The sequence below is a fragment of the Nomascus leucogenys genome, chromosome 11 (assembly GCF_006542625.1).
Source record: "Nomascus leucogenys isolate Asia chromosome 11, Asia_NLE_v1, whole genome shotgun sequence".
Classification (NCBI taxonomy): Eukaryota; Metazoa; Chordata; class Mammalia; order Primates; family Hylobatidae; genus Nomascus; species Nomascus leucogenys.
In genome coordinates, this window is record NC_044391.1 from 81,823,382 (window position 1) to 81,849,757 (window position 26,376).

General features: G+C 36.8%; 1 protein-coding gene across 1 annotated transcript in view; it reads right to left on the reverse strand.

Moving 5' to 3' along the window:
* IFT80 (intraflagellar transport 80) overlaps positions 1 to 26,376 on the reverse strand; it is a 153,525-nt gene that overhangs the window by 24,844 nt on the left and 102,305 nt on the right. The window contains exons 11-14 of the mRNA XM_030822766.1: positions 26,136 to 26,210; positions 23,113 to 23,276; positions 3,990 to 4,054; positions 684 to 819 (exon numbers count right to left, since the gene is read on the reverse strand). Of these exons, the coding sequence (XP_030678626.1) occupies positions 684 to 819; positions 3,990 to 4,054; positions 23,113 to 23,276; positions 26,136 to 26,210 (440 nt within the window). The remainder of the gene's footprint in view (positions 1 to 683; positions 820 to 3,989; positions 4,055 to 23,112; positions 23,277 to 26,135; positions 26,211 to 26,376) is intronic.

The following is a 26,376-nucleotide window of genomic DNA, read 5'->3' on the forward strand; positions in this document are numbered from 1 at the left end:
GCCAGCAGGCCACTGTGCATGTGGACAGCCCACCCAAGGGAAGAATTAGGGCAGTAGGGTTGCAACTCCCCAGAAGCATGCCAAAGTATAAAACCCCAAGTCAAAGATCAAACAGTGCACTTGATCTCTCAAGCTGCCTGCTTGCCCTCTTCCAAGTTTACTTTATTTCCTTTCTTTCCTCCTCTAAAGCTTTTAAATAGGCCGGGCCCAGTGGCTTACGCCTGTAATCCCAGCACTTTAAGAGACCGAGGCAGGTGGATAGCTTGAGCTCAGGAGTTCGAGACCAGTCTGGGCAACATGGTGAAACCTTGTCTCTACCAAAAATACAAAAAAAATTAGCTGGATATGGTGGCACATGCCTGTAGTCCTAGCTACTTGGGAGGCTGAGGCAGGAGAATCACTTGAGCCCAGGAGGCGGAGGTTACGGTGAGCCTTGATCTTGCCACTGCACTCCAGCATGGGTGACAGAGTGAGACCCTGTCTCAATAAAACACAATAAAAATTTAAAAATAAAGCTTTTTAACAAACTTTCACTCCTACTTTTTAAAAAAAAAGGATTAAGTAGCTAAGAAGTATTACAAGATCAAAACATTAAAACATTTCCAGATTCATTCAAATGATTTATTACAGCAAATATAAGAAAGTTGACAATTAAAACTTAAAATGTATTAAAATTATTTTACCAAGCTTGATAATTTGTTCTTCCTTCCCAAATCGTTTCACAGAAGTGATACAGAGATCTCTATTTTTATCAATGAAAGCAATTTTTCTATCATTGGTAAGTCCTTTTTGATCCAGAGCAATTTCCAAGATTTCATTCTAAAATTTTTTAAAAATGTAAATACTGGGTTAGTTTTAGTGTTTGACACTAGATCATTTTAATTAATTATAAAATCATTTCCTTTAAGATCAACTAAATATCATTTACCCATTTATAATGATAAAATGTCCCTGTTAAATAATTTTAAACTGCCAGTATGTTAATTGTTCAAAAGCTGCACTAAAGTGTATTTGCCTGACATCCAAGGAAAAGATACCTATTAAAATACAATAAAATAATATATATTTTGATACTCTGTAGGCTGAGAAACACTCCCATCTGTCCTGTCCTACCTTTCGTAGCCAGGGTGAAAGGGTCAGGCAATTCTGAGTATCATGTGAGAGGCCTATTTTGATTAATAAGTTGCTTAACAACTATATCTTAAATATTTGTAAAAACAAATTTTGGAAATATGTGGAAATACATCATGTGTCCACGGCCTTAAATTCTACAGATTCTCTCACATTCATTCTTGCAAAACAGGAAACAAGCTTGTAATGTAGGTATTACTATACTTACTTTGCAAATCGGAAGAATAGACTCGTATTCATTAAGTGATTTTGCTCAGAAAAAGCCAGTGTCAAGTATATCTAAACTTGCAACTCAGACTTCTAACTCCAAGATCATTGCTTTTCATTTGCTAGTGAGATGAATTTTACTATAACTTGAAAATGTTTTAATATAGATTCATTTTAATTCAAACCAAGCAAGATTTATTTACTTCCTACAATGTCTGAAGACTTTGGTAGGAATTGTGAATTCAACCAGAATAATGACCACAACATCAAGTCATTGTATCAAAATGTACTATAAAAAACACTTTTTAAAGTAAAACAAAAACATACACCTTTATCCAAATTGATGAATCAGTCATATACCAGTTCATAATACATTTTAAAAAGTTTAACTCTTTCTGGAATACCATAATTTATTTTTAAGAAAGAAAAGAATTTGGTTTCATATATATCAGGGCATGCATGAAATATAACTCTAGGTATTTTCAAAATGGAAATGTTTCAGAGAAACTGATCTTTACAGTAAAGAATTGCTTATCGTCATCATCATCAGAACCTAGTGTATTCTTTTAAAAACACTGTTAAACAGATATGATTCTCCTAAGAAATTAAAAATCAAAGATGGATAGTAATTATAATAATGCCTATGTACACAGGGGAAGAGGGGCTCCCCCACTTCATTCAGCAGGGCTTCCCCCATTTTCCTCTTGTCAAGTCCTTCCACCTCCACATATGTTCTATTCCTCCTGGGTTACTCTTTGTAGTGGGACATAAAAGCAGTTTTGTGTTCATTAGAACCATCTCCCATGCCCTACACTAATTAATATTCATTTACTAATACACAGACTTGAGTTCTAGTTTGGGCTCTGTTATTATTTGGGAAGATCCTGGATATGAATTTCTTCCACTTATAAAATAAAATAGATTGGGTGATTTTTCTATTATTTTATAGAATGTAAAATTTAAAAATCCTTTGTATTGCATACAAATGTACCGGGTAATTGGGTGAAGTGTGACATGTAGAAGACACTTCCATTGTTATAATTAGGAAATTATAAATTTCTTAATTTTAATTGTAAATTAATTGTAAATTAGGAAATTCTTACACTTAGGAAAAGTGTTACAGAAAGAGTTATAACATTAAAATAAATATTCAAGCTTATTAATTGACTCTTCTTTCAATCCTACTAACAAAAATGACTGCATCTTGAAAAGCTGAGACATTTACTCCTTTTGATATGCTTAATCTTACCGAAGAGGAAAAACTCTGCTTACATAGTTTAGATTTAAAATGACAATAACGGAGAGGTTATAGGGAAATAAGCACTTGATATATTACCAGTGCAAAGATAAACTGATACACTGTCTTTGGAAGATAACTTCACAATACTTATTAAAATTACAAATTCTCATATCCTTTGACCCAGCAACAATATTTCAAGAATAAATTCCACAGTTACATTAGCACATGTATAAGAAGATGTATATGCAAGGTAATTCATCTTGGCAATACGGTAATACTAATGGCAAAAGACTGGAAAGTTTAAATTCTGATACATACATAAAATATTATGCCATACAGTGGGAGGAAAAAGGGTTGGGAAAGCACTTTATGTATAGATATGGAACTATCTCCAGAAAGAGAGTATTATATGAAAAAAGCAAAGTGTAAAATTGTTTGTTACATTTTTGTAAAAGGGGAGGAAGAGAACATATATCAGTTTTGTTGATACATACACTAAAAATCTCTGGAAGAATATATAAGAGATTAATAATAATGGTTACTTATTTGGTGGAGAGGCACTACAGTGATGAATAATAGTATAGTAGGGAGACTACCACTGTATACTTTTTAATGCTTTTTGATTTCTGAACCATATGAATGTATTTGTTATTCAAATTTAAAACTAAGGCCAGGCGTGGTGGCTAACATCTGTAATCCTAGAACTTTGGGGGTCTGAGGCGAGTGGATTGCTTGAGCTCAGGAGTTCGAGACCAGCCTGGGCAACATGGCGAAACCCTGTCTCTACCAAAAACAAACAAAACAACTAATAATTACAAAAATATATATATAATTTTGAGTAACAGTTCACTAGAAGTATTACTAAAACTAAAAGTGTCTTTAGACCCTAATATATCAGCAATTTAGAAGGATAACTCAATGCAATGTGCTTCTTTTTCTAAGGCTAAAAATCAGAAACCAATAAACAACTTACAATTCAGGGTCTTTTGTACTTTGTATAGAGTTTTCTTACTACAGTCTTAAAACCTAAAGAAAATGCTGACGAAGAACAGGTCAATGAGAAAACTGCAAGATACTTAGAAACACAAATACATTTTTATTTACTGATAAGTGCTAAAATTTTAATCAAAAAAGAACATGTAACTGAAAAACAGTAAAGAGTTTGACAACAGACATATAAGTCAGATCCCTTCATTCAACTAATTTGCATGTATAGCTTCCTATTAGAAACTTTACCAGTGCTTAGTCTTTAACTGTGACATTTTTAGGCAAAATAGTCAATAGAGAATGCACATTGATTTTAAATAAAAAACTAATTCTTTTGTGTCCTCTTTAAGATGAAAACATTAATTTTGAAAAGGAAATAAATAAATAGTGGCTATTTACATTAGAAGTAGTTAATGTCCATTACCTCATGAGAAAGAAACTTTCCATCACCTAACGGCTTTCCAGTTGATGCCTCAAAGAGGAAGATTACTTGAAAAAAAGTAGAATATTAATTAATGTGTTATAATCTTTACTGGTAAAATTCAGTGAAACTATTATAATCCTTATGAGAAATTATTTAACTCTCTAGACCACAGAGAGAGCAGCAGCATCCAATTTTAATTTATTAATGTGGTCACATTTCTTATGAAAACAATAAAACTGAATACTTCTTCCTAAAACACATTCCCAAATTAGAATTTTTATTAATGGTATGGCATCAATGCTCCATAGGCTCAACAATGGGAAGTCCAAATGTGAATGTAATTTATAATTCTGATAACTTTGATTTAAACTAATATAACACCATAGCGTAGAGGCCAAAGGAAAACTTCCTCTTTGTCTTTTGAAGGTTAGCTGAAAATCAACTCACAAAAGGCAGATTAAGAGTAGTGGTTCTCCCAGCATGCAGCTGGAGATCTGAGAATGGGCAGACTGCCTCCTCAAGTGGGTCCCTGACCCCTGACCCCCAAGCAGCCTAACTGGGAGGCACCCCCGAGCAGGGGCAGACTGATACCTCACACGGCCGGGTACTCCTCTGAGACAAAACTTCCAGAGGAACAATCAGGCAGCAGCATTCGCGGTTCACAAAAATCCACTGTTCTGCAGCCTCCGCTGCTGAGACCCAGGCAAACAGGGTCTGGAGTGGACCTCTAGCAAAATCCAACAGACCTGCAGCTGAGGGTCCTGTCTGGTAGAAGGAAAACTAACAAACAGAAAGGACATCCACACCAAAAACCCATCTGTACATCACCATCATCAAAGACCAAAAGTAGACAAAACCACAAAGATGGGGGAAAAACAGAGCAGAAAAACTGGAAATTCTAAAAAGCATAGCGCCTCTCCTCCTCCAAAGGAATGCAGTTCCTCACCAGCAACGGAACAAAGCTGGACGGAGAATGACTGACAAGTTGAGAGAAGAAGGCTTCAGACGATCAAACTACTCCGAGCTACAGGAGGAAATTCAAACCAAAGGCAAAAAAGTTAAAAACTTTGAAAAAAATTTAGACGAATGTATAACTAGAATAACCAATACAGAAAAGTGCTTAAAGGAGCTGACGGAGCTGAAAGCCAAGGCTCGAGAACTATGTGAAGAATGCAGAAGCCTCAGGAGCCGATGCGATCAACTGCAAGAAAGGGTATCAGTGATGGAAGACGAAATGAATGAAATGAAGTGAGAAGGGAAGTTTAGAGAAAAAAGAATAAAAAGAAACAAACAAAACCTCCAAGAAATATGGGACTATGTGAAAAGACCAAATCTACGTCTGATTGGTGTACCTGAAAGTGATGGGGAGAATGGAACCAAGTTGGAAAACACTCTGCAGGATATTATCCAGGAGAACTTCCGCAATCTAGCAAGGCAGGCCAACATTCAGATTCAGGAAATACAGAGAACGCCACAAAGATACTCCTCGAGAAGAGCAACTCCAAGACACATAATTGTCAGATTCACCAAAGCTGAAATGAAGGAAAAAATGTTAAGAGCAGCCAGAGAGAAAGGTCGGGTCACCCACAAAGGAAAGCCCATCAGACTAACAGTGGACCTCTCAGCAGAAACTCTACAAGCCAGAAGAGAGTGGGGGGCCAATATTCAACATTCTGAAAGAAAAGAATTTTCAACCCAGAATTTCATATCCAGCCAAACTAAGCTTCATAAGTGAAGGAGAAATAAAATACTTTACACACAAGCAAATGCTGAGAGATTTTGTCACCACCAGGCCTGCCCTAAAAGAGCTCCTGAAGGAAGCACTAAACATGGAAAGGAAGAACCGGTACCAGCCACTGCAAAATCATGCCAAATTGTAAAGATCATCAAGGCTAGGAATAAACTGCATCAACTAACAAGCAAAATAACCAGCTAACATCATAATGACAGGATCAAATTCTCACATAACAATATTAACTTTAAATGTAAATGGGCTAAATGCTCCAATTAAAAGACACAGACTAGCAAATTGGATAAAGAGTCAAGACCCATCAGTGTGCTGTATTCAGGAAACCCATCTCACATGCAGAGACACACATAGGTTCAAAATAAAGGGATGGAGGAAGACCCACCAAGAAAATGGAAAACAAAAAAAGGCAGGGGTTGCAATCCTAGTCTCTGATAAAACGGACTTGAAACCAACAAAGATCAAAAGAGACAAAGAAGGCCATTACATAATGGTAAAGGGATCAATTCAACAAGAAGAGCTAACTATCCTAAATATATATGCACCCAGTACAGGAGCACCCAGATTCATAAAGCAAGTCCTGAGTGACCTACAAAGAGACTTAGACTCCCACACAATAATAATGGGAGACTTTAACACCCCACTGTCAACATTAGACAGATCAACGAGACAGAAAGTTAACAAGGATACCCAGGAATTGAACTCAGCTCTGTACCAAGCGGACCTAATAGACATCTACAGAACTCTCCACCCCAAATCAACAGAATATACATTTTTTCAGCACCACACCACACCTATTCCAAAATTGACCACATACTTGGAAGTAAAGCTCTCCTCAGCAAATGTAAAAGAACAGAAATTATAACAAACTGTCTCTCAGACCACAGTGCAATCAAACTAGAACTCAGGATTAAGAAACTCACTCAAAACCGCTCAACTACATGGAAACTGAACAACCTGCTCCTGAATGACTAGTGGGTACATAACGAATGAAGGCAGAAATAAAGATGTTCTTTGAAACCATTGAGAACAAAGACACAACATACCAGAATCTCTGGGACACATTCAAAGCAGTGTGTAGTGGGAAATTTATAGCACTAAATGCCCACAAGAAAAAGCAGGAAAGATCCCAAATTGACACCATAACATCACAATTAAAAGAACTAGAAAAGCAAGAGCAAACACATTCAAAAGCTAGCAGAAGGCAAGAAATAACTAAAATCAGAGCAGAACTGAAGGAAATAGAGACACAAAAGCCCTTCAAAAAATTAATGAATCCAGGAGCTGGTTTTTTGAAAAGATCAACAAAATTGATAGACCACTAGGAAGACTAATAAAGAAGAAAAGAGAGAAGAATCAAATAGATGCAATAAAAAATGATAAAGGGGGCCAGGCGCAGTGGCTTATGCTTGTAATCCCAGCACTTTGGGAGGCCAAGGTGGGTGGATCACGAGGTCAGGAGATCGAGACCACGGTGAAACCCCGTCTCTACTAAAAATACAAAAAAATCAGCCAGGCGTGGTGGCAGGTGCCTGTAGTCCCAGCTACTCGGAGAGGCTGAGGCAGGAGAATGGCGTGAACCTGGGAGGCGGAGCTTGCAGTGAGCCTAGATTGCGCCACTGCACTCCAGCCTGGGCAATAGAGCGAGACTCCGTCTCAAAAAAAAAAAAAAAAAAAAATGATAAAGGGGATATCACCACCAATCCCACAGAAATACAAACTACCATCAGAGAATACTACAAACACCTCTATGCAAACAAACTAGAAAATCTAGAAGAAATGGATAAATTCCTCGACACATACACCCTCCCAAGACTAAACCAGGAAGAAGTTGAATCTCTGAATAGACCAATAACAGGCTCTGGAATTGTGGCAACAATCAATAGCTTACCAACCAAAAAGAGTCCAGGACCAGACGGATTCACAGCCGAATTCTACCAGAGGCACAAGGAGGAACTGGTACCATTCCTTCTGAAACTATTCCAATCAATAGAAAAAAAGGGAATCCTCCCTAACTCATTTTTTGAGGCCAGCATCATCCTGATACCAAAGCCTGGCAGAGACATAACCAAAAAAGAGAATTTTAGACCAATATCCTTGATGAACATTGATGCAAAAATCCTCAGTAAAATACTGGCAAACCGAATCCAGCAGCACATCAAAAAGCTTATACACCATGATCAAGTGGGCTTCATCCCTGGGATGCAAGGCTGGTTCAACATACGCAAATCAATAAATGTAATCCAGCATATAAACAGAACCAAAGACAAAAACCCCATGATTATCTCAATAGACGCAGAAAAGGCCTTTGACAAAATTCAACAACCTTCATGCTAAAAACTCTCAATAAATTAGGTATTGATGGGACGTATCTCAAAATAATAAGAGCTATCTATGACAAACCCACAGCCAATATCATACTGAATGGGCAAAAACTGGAAGCATTCCCTTTGAAAACTGGCACAAGACAGGGATGCCCTCTCTCACCACTCCTATTCAACATAGTGTTGGAAGTTCTGGCCAGGGCAATTAGGCAGGAGAAGGAAATAAAGGGTATTCAATTAGGAAAACAGGAAGTCAAATTCTCCCTGTTTGCAGATGACATGACTGTATATCTAGAAAACCCCATTGTCTCAGCCCAAAATCTCCTTAAGCTGATAAGCAACTTCAGCAAAGTCTCAGGATACAAAATCGATGTACAAAAATGACAAGCATTCTTATACACCAATAACAAACAGAGAGCCAAATCATGAGTGAACTCCCATTCACAACTGCTTCAAAGAGAATCAAATACCTAGGAATCCAACTTACAAGGGATGTGAAGGACCTCTTCAAGGAGAACTACAAACCACTGCTCAATGAAATAAAAGAGGATACAAACAAATGGAAGAACATTCCATGCTCATGGGTTGAAAGAATCAATATCGTGAAAATGGCCATACTGCCCAAGGTAATTTATAGATTCAATGCCACCCCCATCAAGCTACCAATGACTTTCTTCACAGAATTGGAAAAAACTACTTTAAAGTTCATATGGAACCAAAAAAGAGCCCGCATTGCCAAGTCAATCCTAAGCCAAAAGAACAAAGCTGGAGGCATCACGCTACCTGACTTCAAACTATACTTCAAGGCTACAGTAACCAAAACAGCAAGGTACTGGTACTAAAACAGAGATATAGATCAATGGAACAGAACAGAGCCCTCAGAAATAATGCTGCATATCTATAACTATCTGATCTTTGACAAACCTGACAAAAACAAGAAATGGGGAAAGGATTCCCTATTTAATAAATGGTGCTGGGAAAACTGGCTAGCCATATGTAGAAAGCTGAAACTGGATCCCTTCCTTAAACCTTATACAAAAATTAATTCAAGATGGATTAAAGACTTAAATGTTAGACCTAAAACCATAAAAACCCTAGAAGAAAACCTAGGCATTACCATTCAGGACATAGGCATGGGCAAGGACTTCATGTCTAAAACACCAAAAGCAATGGCAACAAAAGCCAAAATTGACAAATGCGATCTAATTAAACTAAAGAGCTTCTGCACAGCAAAAGAAACTACCATCAGAGTGAACAGGCAACCTACAAAATGGGAGAAAATTTTCACAACCTACTCATCTGACAAAGGGCTAATATCCAGAATCTACAATGAACTCAAACAAATTTACAAGAAAAAAACAAACAACCCCATCAAAAAGTGGGTGAAGGATATGAACAGACACTTCTCAAAAGAAGACATTTATGCAGCCAAAAAACACATGAAAAAATGTTCATCATCACTGGCCATCAGAGAAATGCAAATCAAAACCACAATGAGATACCATCTCACACCAGTTAGAATGGCCATCATTCAAAAGTCAGGAAACAACAGGTGCTGGAGAGGATGTGGAGAAATAGGAACACTTTTACACTGTTGGTGGGACTGTAAACTAGTTCAACCATTGTGGAAGTCAGTGTGGCGATTCCTCAGGGATCTAGAACTAGAAATACCATTCGACCCAGCCATCCCATTACTGGGTATATACCCAAAGGACTATAAATCATGCTGCTATAAAGACACATGCACACGTATGTTTATTGCGGCACTATTCACAATAGCAAAGACTTGGAACCAACCCAAATGTCCAACAATGATAGACTGGATTAAGAAAATGTGGCACATATACACCATGGAATACTATGCAGCCATAAAAAATGATGAGTTCATGTCCTTTGTAGGGACATGGATGAAACTGGAAATCATCATTCTCAGTAAACTATTGCAAGGACAAAAAACCAAACACCGCATGTTCTCACTCATAGATGGGAATTGAACAATGAGAACACCTGGACACAGGAAGGGGAACATCACACTCCGGGGACTGTTGCGGGGTGGGGGGAGAGGGGAGGGATAGCATTAGGAGATATACCTAATGCTAAATGACCAGTTAATGGGTGCAGCACACCAACATGGCACATGTATACATATGTAACTAACCTGCACATTGTGCACATGTACCCTAAAACTTAAAGTATAATAATAATAATAATAAAAACAAAAAATTGCTGTAATAAATAATTATACCTATTCAAATTATATATGTATATTTTTACAATGAGCTTAAAGTGCATGTGTATGTGCAGTATATATGTATATAACTTTTTATACTTAATATGCATTTTAATGAATAAATACAGATCTATAGCATCTTTTTAATGGCTGTATATTATATCAGAGGGATGAAACGTAGTTTGTTTAATGAATGCCCTGCTGTTAGACATTCACGTTGTTCTTGATTTTTCACTATTATAAACACTGCAGTGTTGAACAAAAAAAAGAAAAGAAAATACAGCGAACAATTCTATAAAAACCCTGGAAGACAACCTAGGCAATACCATTCTGGACATGGGAAGAAGGAAAGATTTCATGGCAAAGATGCCAAAAGCAATCGCAACAAAAGCAAAAATTGACAAATAGAATCTAATTAAACTTAAGACCTTCTGCACAGGAAAAGAAACTATCAACAGAGTAAACAGACAACCTACAGAATAGGAGAAAATTTCTGCAAACTGTGCATCTGACAAAAGTCTAATATCCAACATCTATAAGGAACTTAACAAATTTACAAGAAAAAAAACACTAAAAACTGGGCAAAGGACAGGAACAGACACTTAAAAGAAGATATACATGTGGCCAACAAACATATGAACAAAAGCACAATATCATTGATCATTAGAGAAATACAGATCAAAACCATAATGAGATACCATCTCACACCAGTCAGAATGGCTATTATTAAAAAGTCAAAAAATAACAGATGCTGGTGAGTTGTGGAGAAAAGGAACAGTTTTACACTGTTGGTGGGAGCGTAAATTAGTTCAATCATTGTGGAAAGGAGTGTGGCAATTCCTCAAAAAGCTAAAAACAGAACTACCATTCAACCCAGCAATCCCATTACTGGGTGTATACCCAAAGGAATATAAATCAGTCTACCATAAAGACACATGCATGCGAATGTTCACTGCAACACCTATTCACAATGGCAAAGACATGGAGTCAACTTAAATGCCCATCAGTGACAGATTTGATAAAGAAAACGTTGTACATAGACACTATGGAATAGCCATAAAAAAAATGAGATGATGTTCTTTGCGGGAACTTTGATGGAGCTGGAGGCCATTATCCTTAGCAAACTAATGCAGAAACAGAAAACCAATTACCACATGTTCTCACTTATAAGTGGGAGCTAAATAATGAGAACCCATGGACACAAAGAGGGAAACAGAGACTGGGGGCTTGAGGGTGAAAAGTGGGAGGAGGGAGAGGATCAGAAAAAATAATTATTGGGTACTAGGCTTAGTAACTAGGTGATCAAATAATGTGTACAACAAACCCCTATGACACAAGTTTACCTATTTAACAAACCTGCACATGTACCCTGAACCTAAAACAAAAGTTTCTTTTTTTTTGGTTGTTTTTTAAAGAAGCGGGGTGAAAAAGCAAACGCTGATGGGGGTAAAATGAAAGGGAAAGAGAAAGGGGAGAGTCAAGGGACTCATCATAGCAGGGTGGAAGTCTGGGATCAACACACAGAGGTTGGGTGGACCAATGTGGCGGTCCTGCTAGTGCCCCAACATTTAAGAGTGCTAAGCAAATCTGCTTTATTCATCTTAGTTTGGAAGAATTTGGAAAGCAGAAAGGCAAAGATGGCAACAAGAAACCTGACCTTCAATTACCTGGAGCAATGGTCTACCAATTTAATCAAGAAAAAGATTCAGGAAAGAGCCTGGGTTCCTTGGCTCAATTCTGAGCTGGGGACCCAACACCTTAAGCACATGAATAGGCAAAATGGTCAGGGGGTGGACAGGAGAAGACTCTAAACACCCGGATGCAAAAGTGCCATGTACTTTGGCCAAAACCCCCTGGTGAAGCCCTAAAGGAGACTACAATTAAATTGAGAGAGTACGGAAGTGCAAGGGTTGGTAGAATTAAGGTGAAAGTTTGAATGAAAACTGGAGAGTTTAAACAGACTTTATGTGAACAGGCTGTGTCTCCTTTACCTGAATGTTTCATGGGAACAGATATTATGTCTGACCGGAACACTTCCCCCACCTACTACTGAAAGTCCTAATGGGGCCAGGCTCATACCTGTAATCCCAGCATTTTGGGAGGCTGAGGTAGGCAGATCACTTGAGGTTAGGAATTTGAGACCAGCCTGGCCAACATGGTGAAACCCCATCTCTCCTAAAAGTACAAAAAATTAGCTGGGCATGGTGGCACATGCCTGTAATCCTAGCTATTCAGGAGGCTGAAGCAGGAGAATCACTTGAACCTGAGAGGAGGAGGTTGCAGTGAGCCAAGGTCATGCCACTGCACTCCAGCCTGGCGAGACTGTCTCAATAAAAGAAAAAGGAAAAAAAAAAACCAAAAGAAAACAAAAGAAAGTCCTAATGGGAGTCATAACTCGATTGAGAAGATATAGAAATGCAAGAGCTAATGGGATTAAGGAGAAAGTTTTGGATGAAAATTCGTATATTTAAAACAAGCTTTGGTGTTGTTGTTTTTTTTTAGACGGAGTTTTTGCTCTTGTTGACCAGGCTGGAGTGCAGTGGTGCGATCTCGGCTCACTGCAAACTCTGCCTCCTGGGTTCAAGCAATTCTCCTGCCTCACCCTCCCGAATAGCTAGGACGCCAGCTAATTTTTTTGTATTTTTAGTAAAGTCGGGGTTTCACCATGTTGGCCAGGCTGGTCTTGAATTCCTGACCTCAGGTGATCCGCCTGCCTCGGCTTCCCAAAGTGCTGGGATTACAGATGTGAGCCACCACACCTGGCCCTAAACGAGCTTTAAGTAGTTGTGTCTCATTTACCAGGATATATTATGGGGACTGATATTATGTCTGACTGGAGAGCGTTTCCTCTATCAAGTAATGTGAAACAGATGGCATGTAAACCCACCCTTTAAACAATATTAATTGGGAATGCAAAATGGGAATCAATAAGATTACTCAAGTTCAACAGGCCTTTAAAATCAATCAGTATATGAACTAGTATGGATGAATTCTCTATACAGTAACCCCGGGTAGAATACAGATTGGAACCTACAGGGGAAAGCCTATGAACACCTCTCGGTGAAAATTACTGGGATTTTGGACTAGAGAATTCCCATCTGAGGGGCAATTACTAGCTTGCTATCTGACATTAATTGAAACTGCCCCTATAACCGAAGAATAGAAAATAATCTTGAAATCTAATGTACCCATAGTATCTTAGGTGATACTGGAGACAGATTCTACTAGGAAAGGCAATGCCCAGAAGAGTTTCGTAATAAAATGGAAATGCATTGAGTAGGAACACATTACTGGGAAATGCAAAAAGTTACAGTGTATTCATGAGTCTACCTGCTCTGACAGACTTTGGAACCACTTGAGTTGCTGCCAGATTCTGTTGACACTCGGACAGTGGCCTATAAACAGCTCTCAATTAACCAACAAATAGCTGCTTGGTTTATGAATAGCAGTTCTATTGTGAACATACAACATTTTATTTGTAAGGCCATTCCTCTGACAGAAGAAGGTGAAAACAAATAAGCGTGGTGGGCTGCACTGCATGCTGTTTGCCTCGATATCTGAGTTTTTATTAACTCGCAGGCCATGGTCACATGGTCAGGAAGGAGGACAATGGAAAACAGGCCTATTATAGGGATGCCCATATAGGGTACAGCCTCAAGGAACTTACTGTGGGAATTTCATGGGTGCATTAAGGTATGTCGTATCAATGCCTATCGGGAGACTTCCCCTTCTAGGTTCAAAAGATGATTGGAATTGATGAGCAAATACCTCAGGATGCCTGCTTGAGGTGGCCCCCTGGGTATATGAAGCAAGTGGACACTGGGGGCTGCAGCAATGCAAAGATGAACTGAATCTAGAAATGTTCCTCTCAAACCCTCTGAGGCACAAAATACCAGTAAGAACTTTCTGTCTGCCCATGACAGACTGCAGATGGCTATAGGGCAGATTCCCCGGGAGGAAGGCCCTACACATAGCTGGAAACTTGGACTCATGCCAGTAGCCCTGGAGGGCTACAAAAGGGTCCTGACATGAATAGATGCCGAGTCCGCACTGGGCTTTGCTTAACAAGTGGTAGCCTGGCAAATACTGAGGGAACTATAAAAGAACCAGCAGAGAAGATAATGCATTGATTTGGACCACCTAGTCACATTTCGTCAGACCAAGGAATATACTTTACAATCCATAATGTCCAACAACGGGCAGAGAGATATCTTCCCCAGAGTAATGGTTTGGTAAAGAATCAGAATGGCAAGTTAAAACAGTGGTTTTCTAAAACAGAGGAAAGCATGAAGAACTGGCTTGCATGCCTGCATGAGTATGGATTCAACAAGAGAGAAGCAAAGAGATAGATTCCTGCACTAGATAGATTCCTCTGTTTTTTTTTGTTTTTTTTTGTTTTTTTTTTTTTTAAACAGAGTCTCGCTCTGTCACCCAGGCTGGAGTGCAGTGGCACGATCTTGGCTCACTGCAACCTCCACCTGCCAGGTTCAAGCGATTCTCCTGCCTCAGCCTCCTGAGTAGCTGGGATTACAGGTGCACACCACCACGGCTGGCTAATTTTTGTATTTTTAGTAGAGACAGGGTTTCACCATGTTGGTCAGGTTGCTCAAACTCCTGACCTTGTGATCTGCCCACCTCGACCTCCTTTTGTTTTTTTGACGGATCTCAGGGAGAGGGAGAGGAGAAAGGAGGATGCTGGTATGGCAAAACACTTTTTTCTTTCTTCCTTGTATCACCTTCTCCTACCTGACACCACGGTCCCAAGACCAGGGCTACCACTACAAATGCCAGAAGCAGAGATGGTTCCCAAGAAAGAAACTGTAACTATACTTTTAAGCCTTAATGTCAAAATTCCTAAGGACCTGATAGGATGGGTTGTGCCTTCACTCCATCTGGAGAATTGGGTTTAATAGTGAATGCAGCTTTATTGGCTGGTAGTGGAAATAGCCTCTTTGCTCTATACAAATGGATAGGAGAAATAATAGCTGAGAGTAAAGAAATGAATAAATGGGTTATGCAGTAAGTAAAATATTACATTAATGCTTCAAAAGAGGCTCAGAGCAAAAGAATGGTATTGTTTCTTAGCTTAATTATAGCTGATACATGAAAAGATGAAGGCATATATTGCTGAGACCTCTCCTGCTTGGAACTTGACAAACTTGAATGGAATCCTATAAACCTCAGAGGCCTAAACTTGAAGACAACTTGGTCACAGAACATGATGATGGACGGCACTAATTATTAATGACTAGTAGAACTCTAGTAATGCACTAGTGTCTTCTGACTCTTATTTTACAATATGGTATAACACTGGAATTGTTGGTAAGAGTATAATACTGATAGTGATGATCAAATGTACTGGGAATGGAATTAAAAGCCTCCTATCTCTACCCAATATTGATTCCTCCAAACATTAGGCATATTCATGCTGGTCCTATTGACAGGAATGATCCTTTTGCCATAAGGGATCCATGGTCATAGGCCAGGGGGTGGTCTGTAGTTTAATAAATAATTTGTCTGGTCTTTGTCCTGGGCTCCTGGCAGGTAGCTTCAAAAATGCTTGGAATTTTCTGAGTGATAGAAGTGCCTTTGTTATCCTAATAAGGTGACTCTGGTGAGCCCCTAGATAGCTTCAGGATAGTGGCTGGTCACCAGAAAGACCAATCTCATGTTCAGAGGGTTGAGTACTTTCAGCCCTCCACCCCACTAGCAACCTCTTGAGAAGGGAGCTGGAAACTGAGTGCAATCACATGGCCAATGACTTAAATAATCATGCCTAATTAATAATGTAATCAAACCCCAAAAGTATTCTCTAGACACCAAAGCTCAAAGCTCAGTGGAGCTTCCTTGTCGAACACATTGATGTGCCAGGAAGGTGATGTGCCCTGATTCCATGAAGGCACAGAAGCTCCAGGCCTCACCCAAGGCCTACCCTTTTTAATAAAATTGTAATCATAAATATGGTGCTTTCCTGAGTTCTGACTCATTCCAACAAATTATTGAATTTAAGGGGCTGATGGGGTCCCCAAATTTTTAGCCAGCTGGTCAGAAATGCAAGTGCCCTTGGGAACCCCCACCCCCACAAAACTAGCGCTGGCATCTGAAGCGAGGTCAGTCTTGGCAGGCCTTTGTCCCTAACTTTTTTTTTCTTTTTTGGAGACAGGGTCCTGTTCTGATGCCCAGGCTGTGGTGCAGTGGTGTGATCTCAGCTCACTGCAACCTCTGCCTCAAGAGGGCTCAAGCTATCTTCCCACCTCAGCCTCCCAAGTAGCTGGGAGTACAGGGGTGCACCACTACACCTGCCTAAGTTTTGTATTTTTTGTAGAAATATGGTTTCACCATGTTGCGCAGGCTGGTCTCAAACTCCTGAGCTCAAGTGATCCACCCATCTTGGCCTCCCAAAATGCTGGGGTTGCAGGCATGAGCCACCATGTCCAGCCAACTTTTGGCATCGCACTAACTCTGAGTAATCAGTGTCTGAATTGAATTGCAGTATATTCGGTTGGAGTAGAGAAAGATTAATTACTAACAAGTGAGATTCTCCATAAGTCATCAATACGGTGTTACAAATTTGTGGCCTTATTGTAAAATATTCAGCTCAAAGTTCCAGAATATCAGAGAACTACGGAGAAGTCTTGAAGAACCTATATTTGTCACAAACACTTGCATTGGGAGCTAAGCTAAGCTCCCAGTCTGAGAATTTCCCTAAACTCTTCAGGGAGGCTTTCAGAACTATCCTCTCCATATCTCCAGTAAGCCCCCTAATTTTTAGAGTTAGTGGAGGAAAAAGCATACACGCAAATAAGGTGCAGTCTGTAAAATAATTGTTTAAAATAGATGATTATTTTAGCATCACTTCTAAAGTGTTTTTCTTTTTAAGGGCTGCTTAGCAATGATTTATCTAACTGATAGTTGGGGAGATCAGCTCCTGTAATAAAACAGGGCAGATATTTCAAGATTAAATATTTTCCAAAGATAATCAAGAGTTGATTTTAAGACAGACAGAATATATGTTTGGGTCAACAGGTAAATGAAAAGATGCTCAATGTCATTAATCATCAAGGAAATGCAAATCAAACCATAATGAGATACCACCTCAAACCTGTTAAGGCTATTGCTTTAAGAAGACAACATGTTGGTGAGGATGTGAAGAAACTGGAACACTTGCCCACTTCTAGTGAGAAAGCAAAATAGTACAGCCACTGTGAAAAATATTATGAAGGTTCCTCAAAAAATTAGAATAGGCTGGGCATGGTGGCTCATGCCTGTAATCCCAGCACTTTGGGAAGCTGAAGTGGGAGGATCGCTTAAACTCAGGAGTTTGAGACCAGCCCGGGCAACATAGTGAGCCTTGTCTCTACTAAAAATACAAAAATTAACTGGGCATGGAGGTGCCTGCTTGCCTGTAGCCCCAGATACTTGGAGGCTGAGGCAGGAGGATCACTTGAGCCCACGATGTTGAGGCCGCAGTGGAGCACCAGTGCACTCTAGCCTGGGTGAAAGAGTGAGACCCCATCTCAAAAAAAAAAAAAAAAAAATTGAAAATATAATTACCCAGCAATCCCACATCTGAGTGCTTATCTGAAAGAACTGAAATCAGGATCTTGAAGAGATATTTGTATTCCCATGTTCATTGCAGCACTGGTCACAATAACCAAGATGTAGAAACAACCTAAATATCCATTGACAGATGAACAGATAAAGAAAATGTGGTGTATATGTACAATGGATTATTATTAGTCTTCGAAGAAAAAAGGAATACCTGCAATATATAACAACATGGATGAACCTGACGGACATTATGCTAACTGAAAAGCTAGTCACAGAAGAACAAATACTGCATGATTCCACCTATATGAGGTATACTAAAATAGTCAAATTTATTGGAACAAAAAGCAGATCCGGTTGCCAGAGGCAGCAGGGAGGGGGAAATGGGGAGTTGCTAATCAAGGGCATAAAATTTCAGTAATGCAAGATGAGTAAGTTCCAGGTATCTGCTGTCTAACATTGTACCTATATTGTATTGTATTCTGTTAACACTATTGAACTGTACCCTGAAAAATCTGTTAAAAAGGTAGATCTCATGTTAACTATTTCTATCACAATCAAATAAAAATAAATTTCAATCCTAAAAAAAACTGCCTGAAAGCCACTAAATAGATATGAAGTATTCATTAAAATCATGTAAGTATTTTTAAATTTCACCATATAAAAATAAACTTTTGGTAACTTTTGATGTAACAGCTCAATTTCCCTCAGATTTATCTCCAAACTTACTATAATAGTTCTGGTCCTCACCACATACATTCTAATTTCAGCCAGAGGAGTGTCTATTGCTCATACTTCTCCATCCCTACCACATTCTTTACCTGTATATTGTTATTCTATCTGCCTGGCTTTCTCCGAGATATTATTCTATCAACAATCCCCACTTTCTCCTGCACCTTTATACTCTGGTTCATTCTCAGCATATAAACAACTCTGTTATCATCCTCACTAAAAAAAAAAAAAAAAAAAAAAAAATCACTATTACAATTCTTTGCCTTTTTTTAACCCTAAACTTTGTGGAACAACAGTTATTCCAGTTTTTACAACTCCTACCCATTCTTCAACCTATGACAATTTGCTGTTCAACCTTACTACGCTGATAGAAAGCCTTTTCCTGGGTCACCAATGACCCATATGTTGCCAAATCAAAGACTATTTTTAGTCCTCACTCTAAGACTCTATTTTCAGTCTTGACCTCCCAGCAGCACTGACGCTTCTGACTATCCTCTCTGTCTTGAAACTCTTATGTGGGCTACACGTAACATTGTTTCCTCCCAGTTCTCTTCTATTTTGGATCATTCCTCATTCTTCTTTGCTAGCTCCTCCTTATCTGACAACCCTTGATCTTAAGGTTTTGTTCTTTGCTGTCTTTTTACTATAAATACTTTCCCTGGTATCATTTAATTATACAGCATCAATCACTATTTAAATAATGATAATTCATAGTTCTCTATTTCCAGCCTCAAACTTTCCCTGATGTTGTGAAGTAGGTAAAGTTGTAAAAATTGCAGGAGATATTCTATTGAAGAAGCCTGGCACAAATGCTGCCTCTGCCCCTTTCTCTGTTTCACCAAGGCTTCTCTTAGTCTCAATCGTAACAGTGGTATTGGTAGCTGCTGTTTACTCTTTTGAAAAGATTGTTGGGAAAAAAAAAACCAAGAAATTATTTTGATGATTCTCTTTAAGTAATTCTCAAATTACTCCAGCCGAAGATTAATAAATAGAGTAATTTTATATGACAGCATATGAATAGGATTACAAGAAATTAACAGATAGAAATGGCGTAAGACAGAAGTGGCACTGAGTACTCAGCAAAAAAAATTGGACAACATATATAGATTACAAAAATGCTACAATGTGTATAACATGAAATTTAATTCCAGAGGATCGCACTTAATACATTATTAGCTTTTAGTAAATCATAGGATGTTAAGTTGGAGGTCACCGCTATATTCACCAAGAAAAATCATGTTGTAACATTTAGTTATCTTCTAAGGTTGCCAATTATGAAAAATAAAAAAAGAAAAATACTATAATAGAATTTTTAATTAAGTAGGAAAACAAAAACGTAAAATTTTTGTCTTTCATTTAAAAATGCTTTGGGTTTAGCTAAATCCTATTATTTTCATAGCTATGCAAACTAATAAACTTTTTAAACAATAGCAGCCTTCCATCCTTTTTCTGACTATATGTATAAAAAGCTGGGGATATGTGGATGAACTCATCTACTTTTTCCACAACTGTAAGTGCATCTGATCTATGAGAGGCTGGTCCTGTTTTTCAGTGTTAACATGTAATAGAAACTGGCAGAATGAACAACTAAGGAGCTGTGAGTTGAAATAGTTGCTTCGAAACATGAGTAACTACTCCCCAACTTCTAGACATTTGTTTCAAATAATCACCACACTAATATCATAGCATATCTGTGCAAAGTGAATAGGGAGAAGAAGGAAAGTGAATAGGGAGAAGAAGGAAGGCAAAAACAGCAGCTCTAGTACTTAATCAATCACCAAAAGGGGTACTCAAACCCACCCAAGATCTAGTTATGGAGCACCTATTATAATACAGAGTACTACACTTCACACAAAAATAAAGAAGCTCCCAAATTAGGAAGGAACCAGTGATATCGGCTACAGATGGCACCCTTCTAAGAGTTAAATACATCGGGTACTTCAATTGTGTTTCCTATTGTTAGCATTTACCTCTATTTAGCCATCAATAAATGCTAATTTTTTTAAAAAAGGAACATACAAAATATTTTCCCACTCATTTTATGTTCTACAATAATTTTATTTTAGTCTTTTGAGTTTATATTTACAGCAAAACAAAGTTACATAATTATCTTGTTTAACAATAAAAACTTACATAAGTAAAACAGATAATTTATTGGCATATAAATTCATATTTCTGTAAATGTTAATAATTCTTTCTAGCTTTAAAATTCTATCAATTATCAATGGATTAAAGAATAATGAAATATGTTCCAGATGTGAATTAACTACAGAAAATTTCAGAATAGGGTATATTCAGTTGGGAACACATATACTGCCATGCCTTGCTCAATGATGGCGATATGTTCTGAGAAATGTGCTGTTAGGCAATTTATCATTGTGTGGACATCATGGAGTGTGCTTATACAAACCTAGACAATATAACTTACCATACACTTAGGCTATTGCTACTAGGCTACAAACCTACACAGCAAGTTACTGTACTGAATATTATGGACAATTGTAACACAATGGTATTTGTGTAACTAACCACATCTAAACATAGAAAAAGGTAATGCACTATGACATTACAATGGCTATGACATTACTTGGTGATAAGAATTTTTTAGCTCCATTATAATCTTATGGTATATGCAGTCTGTTGTTGACTGAAATGTTGTTATGCAGGGAATGACTATACTTTATTAAAGCTTTTATCTAAAATATGTGGTGTTGAATAAGGAAAGCATAGACCACTCATAGTGATCACAGGGACTTTCAATCTTAAGTTTATTGAAAACAAAAATCTGGCTTCCAAATTACTATTATTTTTACAATTTATAGTTATCTTAATTCTGTCTGCCATCTGGATACTATATTATTCCATTCTCTTTTCCTCTTTGTTAGCCAAAAAGGAAGTCCTTTAAAAAAAATTACCAAAAGTCTTCTCTCAGAGAAGGCCTAAACGAAGAGATAGAAAAGCTCTATTTAGGAGAGTTACATTTCCTGCCAGTATAAGAGGTGCTATTATCTGAAGTACTGAAAATTAAAAATTAGGACAGTTTCTAGTTCATGAATTAGGTCTTCCATGGTGTGAACTAACAAAATTAACATTCAAGTCAGATTTTTTGGTAACAGTAATGTACAGTGTTTCATAATATATATTAACAGAGAGAAATAATTATTTAATATTTAATATTTTTCACTAGGTTTTTGGGATCACTCACTCTTAACTTTCCTCTTACCTCACTGGCTCCTCTTCCTTTTATTCATCCCTAATTACTGATGTGCTGTGTTTGGTCCTCTTCTTTGTGTACACTTACTTCCCAGGTGATTTCATTCAGTGTTATGACTTTAAGCACCAGCAGTATACCAATGACCACCAAATTTATATCTCTAGTCCCAACCTCTCTCCCGAGCCTTGGACTTGTTTATCCTATTGTTCACTCTCATCCCTGCTTGGCTGTCTAAGAAAGATTTAAACACACCAGGACCAAAATCAACTCTTGGTTTGCAGACCGACACCCTCCAAATGACCTCCTTCTCTGTCTTCCATCTCATTTACTCAGGATAAAAACCTATGATAATATGCTTGCCTTCTCTCTTTCCTCCATGCCCACATCTTCACCATGGCCAAGTCTTTACATGATCTGGTTCCTGCCTATCTCCATGTTGTCCTCTCCTCCCACTCTCTACCTAGCTCATTTTGACCCAGTCACATGGCCTTCTAGCAGTTCCTTTAACATGCCAGTTACTCCCACCTCAGAATCCTTGCACTTGATTGTCTGCCATTCCCCTGCCCCATCTTCACAATGCTTTATTCTCTCACCCTGCACTAGTTTTCTTCATAGCATGTATCATTATCTGACAATTTATATTTATTAAATTTTAATTTTAATTTGCTAATTTTGTTCACCATTGTATCCTGAACTTCTAGACTAGTAGTTGCCACATAGTAAGCACTCAATAATACTTGCTGGATGAGTGAATCTGTGATACACATATGCCCTAATAAAATGGTTTCATTGTACTATGTAACCCAAAACACCTGACATACTTATATTTATTTATAATTACTAATGTGGCCTAGATTTTTAAACAGAAAATTTAAGTTATTCATACCTTTCTTTCAATTAACTTAAAATATGAATTTAAAAATATAAACGAATTAAATAGTTCAATGAAGTGCAATATTTACTACGTTACCAAATGAAGAAAAAGGGAATATTCAAAAAGATAAAAAACTTCAGCATTAATATACATTTTTAGGACCACAACATTAAGTTCAAACTCTCTACCAACAGCTACTGAATATATAAAGATTTTTTCCTGATTACTGATCTTTGATGTTGTGACAATATCTGTTTGTTCTATTAACTGGATATAGTATGACAACTTTAGCTGTTTAATTAACTCATGTTTTGAAAACAAATTAGAAAGCTCATAATTCTTTTTCTGTAAAGTTGATGTATTGGTAGATAAGAAAATGTAAGTTAATTTGTGAAAATTTTATAGTGTTAACAAATTTCATATTTGACAGGAAAAATTAAAAAAATATACTTACTTTTTTCATCAGCTTTGTCTCTTATTGCTATGGTATCATTACTCAAAGATACAGTCTGTGCATTCAGAATATCTGTTCTCATTCCGGGAAATTTTGGAGATGAAATAAAGCGCCCTTCATATGAATGTAAATAGATACTACTACCATCTACAAGAAGAAAATGTCTAAAAAATAAAGAATAGAAATATATTCTCAAATAAGAGTATACTTTATTTTCGTTTTTATATTACAGAATAGTTTAACCTTGGGAAAAAAATCTAAATCTTACAATTAATATAAATGTGTAGATATATAAAGAATAAAACATTTCAAACACTGAAAGCCAGCATTGGTTGTTTTGGTTTGTTTTCTGGGTTTTTGTTTTATGATGAAGTAGGAGAAGAAAAATGAAAATGTCCATAATCACCACCCTATACACTAATATTCTGACTTCTTTTACATTATACCCACAATTCATTTCCTTTCCTAAAGAATATTCTATACAAAGGCAATCAAAAAAATCGTATAATTTACAACAGTCATTTTAATGCCAGGTGCTATTTGTTTCATGAAAAAGTCTTAATATATATTTTATAACTAAAGATTATGCTAAAAATAATTAAAGATTAAATAGTCGTTAAAGTCTAAAGCAGTGAAAATGACTAAAAAAATTAACATTAGGGCAAGCATTTATTAAAATAAGGCAGCTGTGACTTTAAAATCATATGGTGACTATCAGTATGTATTCATATCTAAAAACTCCTATTTTTTTGCCACAGGGTCAGATTCATTTGCTATGCTGACAACCATATTTAAGGCACAGGGCTCTCTGCAGTTAATTTTTTATTAACTCAAAACATAAATATTTTATGGCTGTTATATTTTTCCTTTGAAAATTTACAAATATTGTACAAAATAAATCAAGCAATACAGAGAAAACAAAAGACCTCTTGAGATCCTGCCTCCATAGAGATAACTACGGCAAAGTATGAACTTCCAGAACTTTACTAACTCACTCATTTCCTGATATACATTTGTTTCAAATTATTCACTGTTTTAAAGAATGTCTACAGTGTATATACATCTCCATATGTCTGCCCTACTTATTTCCTTAGTACAGCTTCTAGAAGTGAAATTACTGGATTAAAGAGCATACATTTAAAATTTTTAAATATATCTTGTTTTACTGGCCTTTGAAAAGTTGTATTGATTTACACACATACTATGGCTATATTGGTGTGCCTGTTTCCTTAATGCTGAAGACATTATTACTTTTCAAAATCTTATGTTTAATGTTTTAAATATCCTTGATTCAGAACCGGTTCTTGATTTAGGAATTGCTAAATGTTCTTTTTTTTTATGGAAACAAAAAGGAAATAAATGCCAAAACCAATGAAAAATTAGTATCTAATGAACACCAACCACATACACTTCAATTAAATTAATACTTGGGGGTTAGTAGGTAGTTTATTTAATTGAAGGGTTTGGCCCTTACATACTAGTGTATGGTCATACGTATTGGTTTATGAAAACAATATTTGCTAAACTTGACAAAGTGACATATATTAGTATATATTCCTTTGTCTCAGTCTAAACGCATTTTCTTTTCCAATAAGACATTATAGCTTTTAACCTACTTGTGAGTAAACACCCTGTTTGAAGGGGCAAACATCTCTACATACATAAATAAGACCAATGATAGGCAGTAACTAAATTTTTTAGCTATTTATGCCATTAATATATGTCTTTATTAACAGTATATTCAATAAATACCTTTATAAATAATGTATAAATGAATTTATTTGGAACTGTTAGAGTAAAAAGCATTTCAGAAACATGGTTTTTTAGATAGCTGATATCTTACCTTTTAAATGACAAAAATGACTTATTTTAAAAAATTTATGATATAACTAAATAATTGATATATTTCAATTTCATTAAATGGATAACATAAAATTTGATATAACATTTTCTTGGTCACTCAAGGTCATCAATACGGTGATCACATTTTTCACTAGCTAACTGGTAACTTTGATACTCATAAGAATCTGTTGGTGCACAGAATCATTGTACTACTCAGCTACACAGTTCCGTGCTTTTAGTTTTCTCCATGTTCCCTTGCCAGGCAGCTACTTTCCTTCTTGTCATTGTGCCAGCCTCTAACAGCCCACCAGTACCATTCTTCTTCTGGTTTTCTATTTATAAAAAGCTGTGGGCTAGAAAACCTGATAATAAACACTATTAAGAGTTGCCTACATGATGAGGAATGAGGAATAAAGCACATGGTTTTGGTGCAAATGTTTTATGGGTAGATATTTTAGGTAATTGTCGATTATATTTTCATAATTTTTAACAAGTGTTATTGGGTTGTAGCTGTCTAAGTCTTCCTCTGATTCAGTAGGCTATCACTGTACTCAAGAGACTAACTGACAGTTTTCAAGGAAAAGTGTAGGTTCTTGAGTAATAGCTATTCCTAATTTACTCCAGTTAATTGCCTGGCATTTCTTAGCCCTGTATACACTGAATGTCTTAGTAGAGAAAACTAGTTTTCAAACTTCAGGTCACAGCCCAGTAGGCCCATGAAACCAAAGAGTTTCAACCAATATTTAAAATAAAGCAGAAAAGAACAGAATAGAAAATAGGGGGACTATGAGGTAAAAACTCTTTAATAGTTATTTACCTGTGTTGCTCTCATTCTCTCATGTCATTACTGTGATGTTTACTTGTAATGAGTTTATTCTCATCACTTAAAATAAATAGCTTTAAAATTTGTTTTAATTTCTAATATTGTAAATGCTGATATATTTAACCCACATATAACTCTCAATAATTTTCTAAGAATGTTAAGAAATTCAGAGGCTAAAATGTTTCAGAATCACTGATTTAAATAACTTATTTATTCTATTCTTTTTCTTCTAAAATGTAAAATAGAAACAGATTGGTTCTAAATGACTAGTATACCATTCTTTTAATTGGATGTTTTTATTAAAGAGTGCTTTAATGCTATTTATTTTAACCCCAGGTCCAATAGTTAAACATATTACCTTTCTGCCTGCAGAATTAAACTAACAGTTCCTTCTCTGAGATCAAATATAATTGGTGTGTTCCAGTTCTTCGTGCTAAAAGACAAGTAAAATGGATATTTATTAACATTTAAAATACCAAATACTTTTAAATAAGTAGATTGGTATTCATTTTAAATAAAGTTACTTCAGTTTCATAGCAATTATATACATACTTTTATTACAGCACTTGGTGCATTGTTCTGAAATTATTCACTTATAT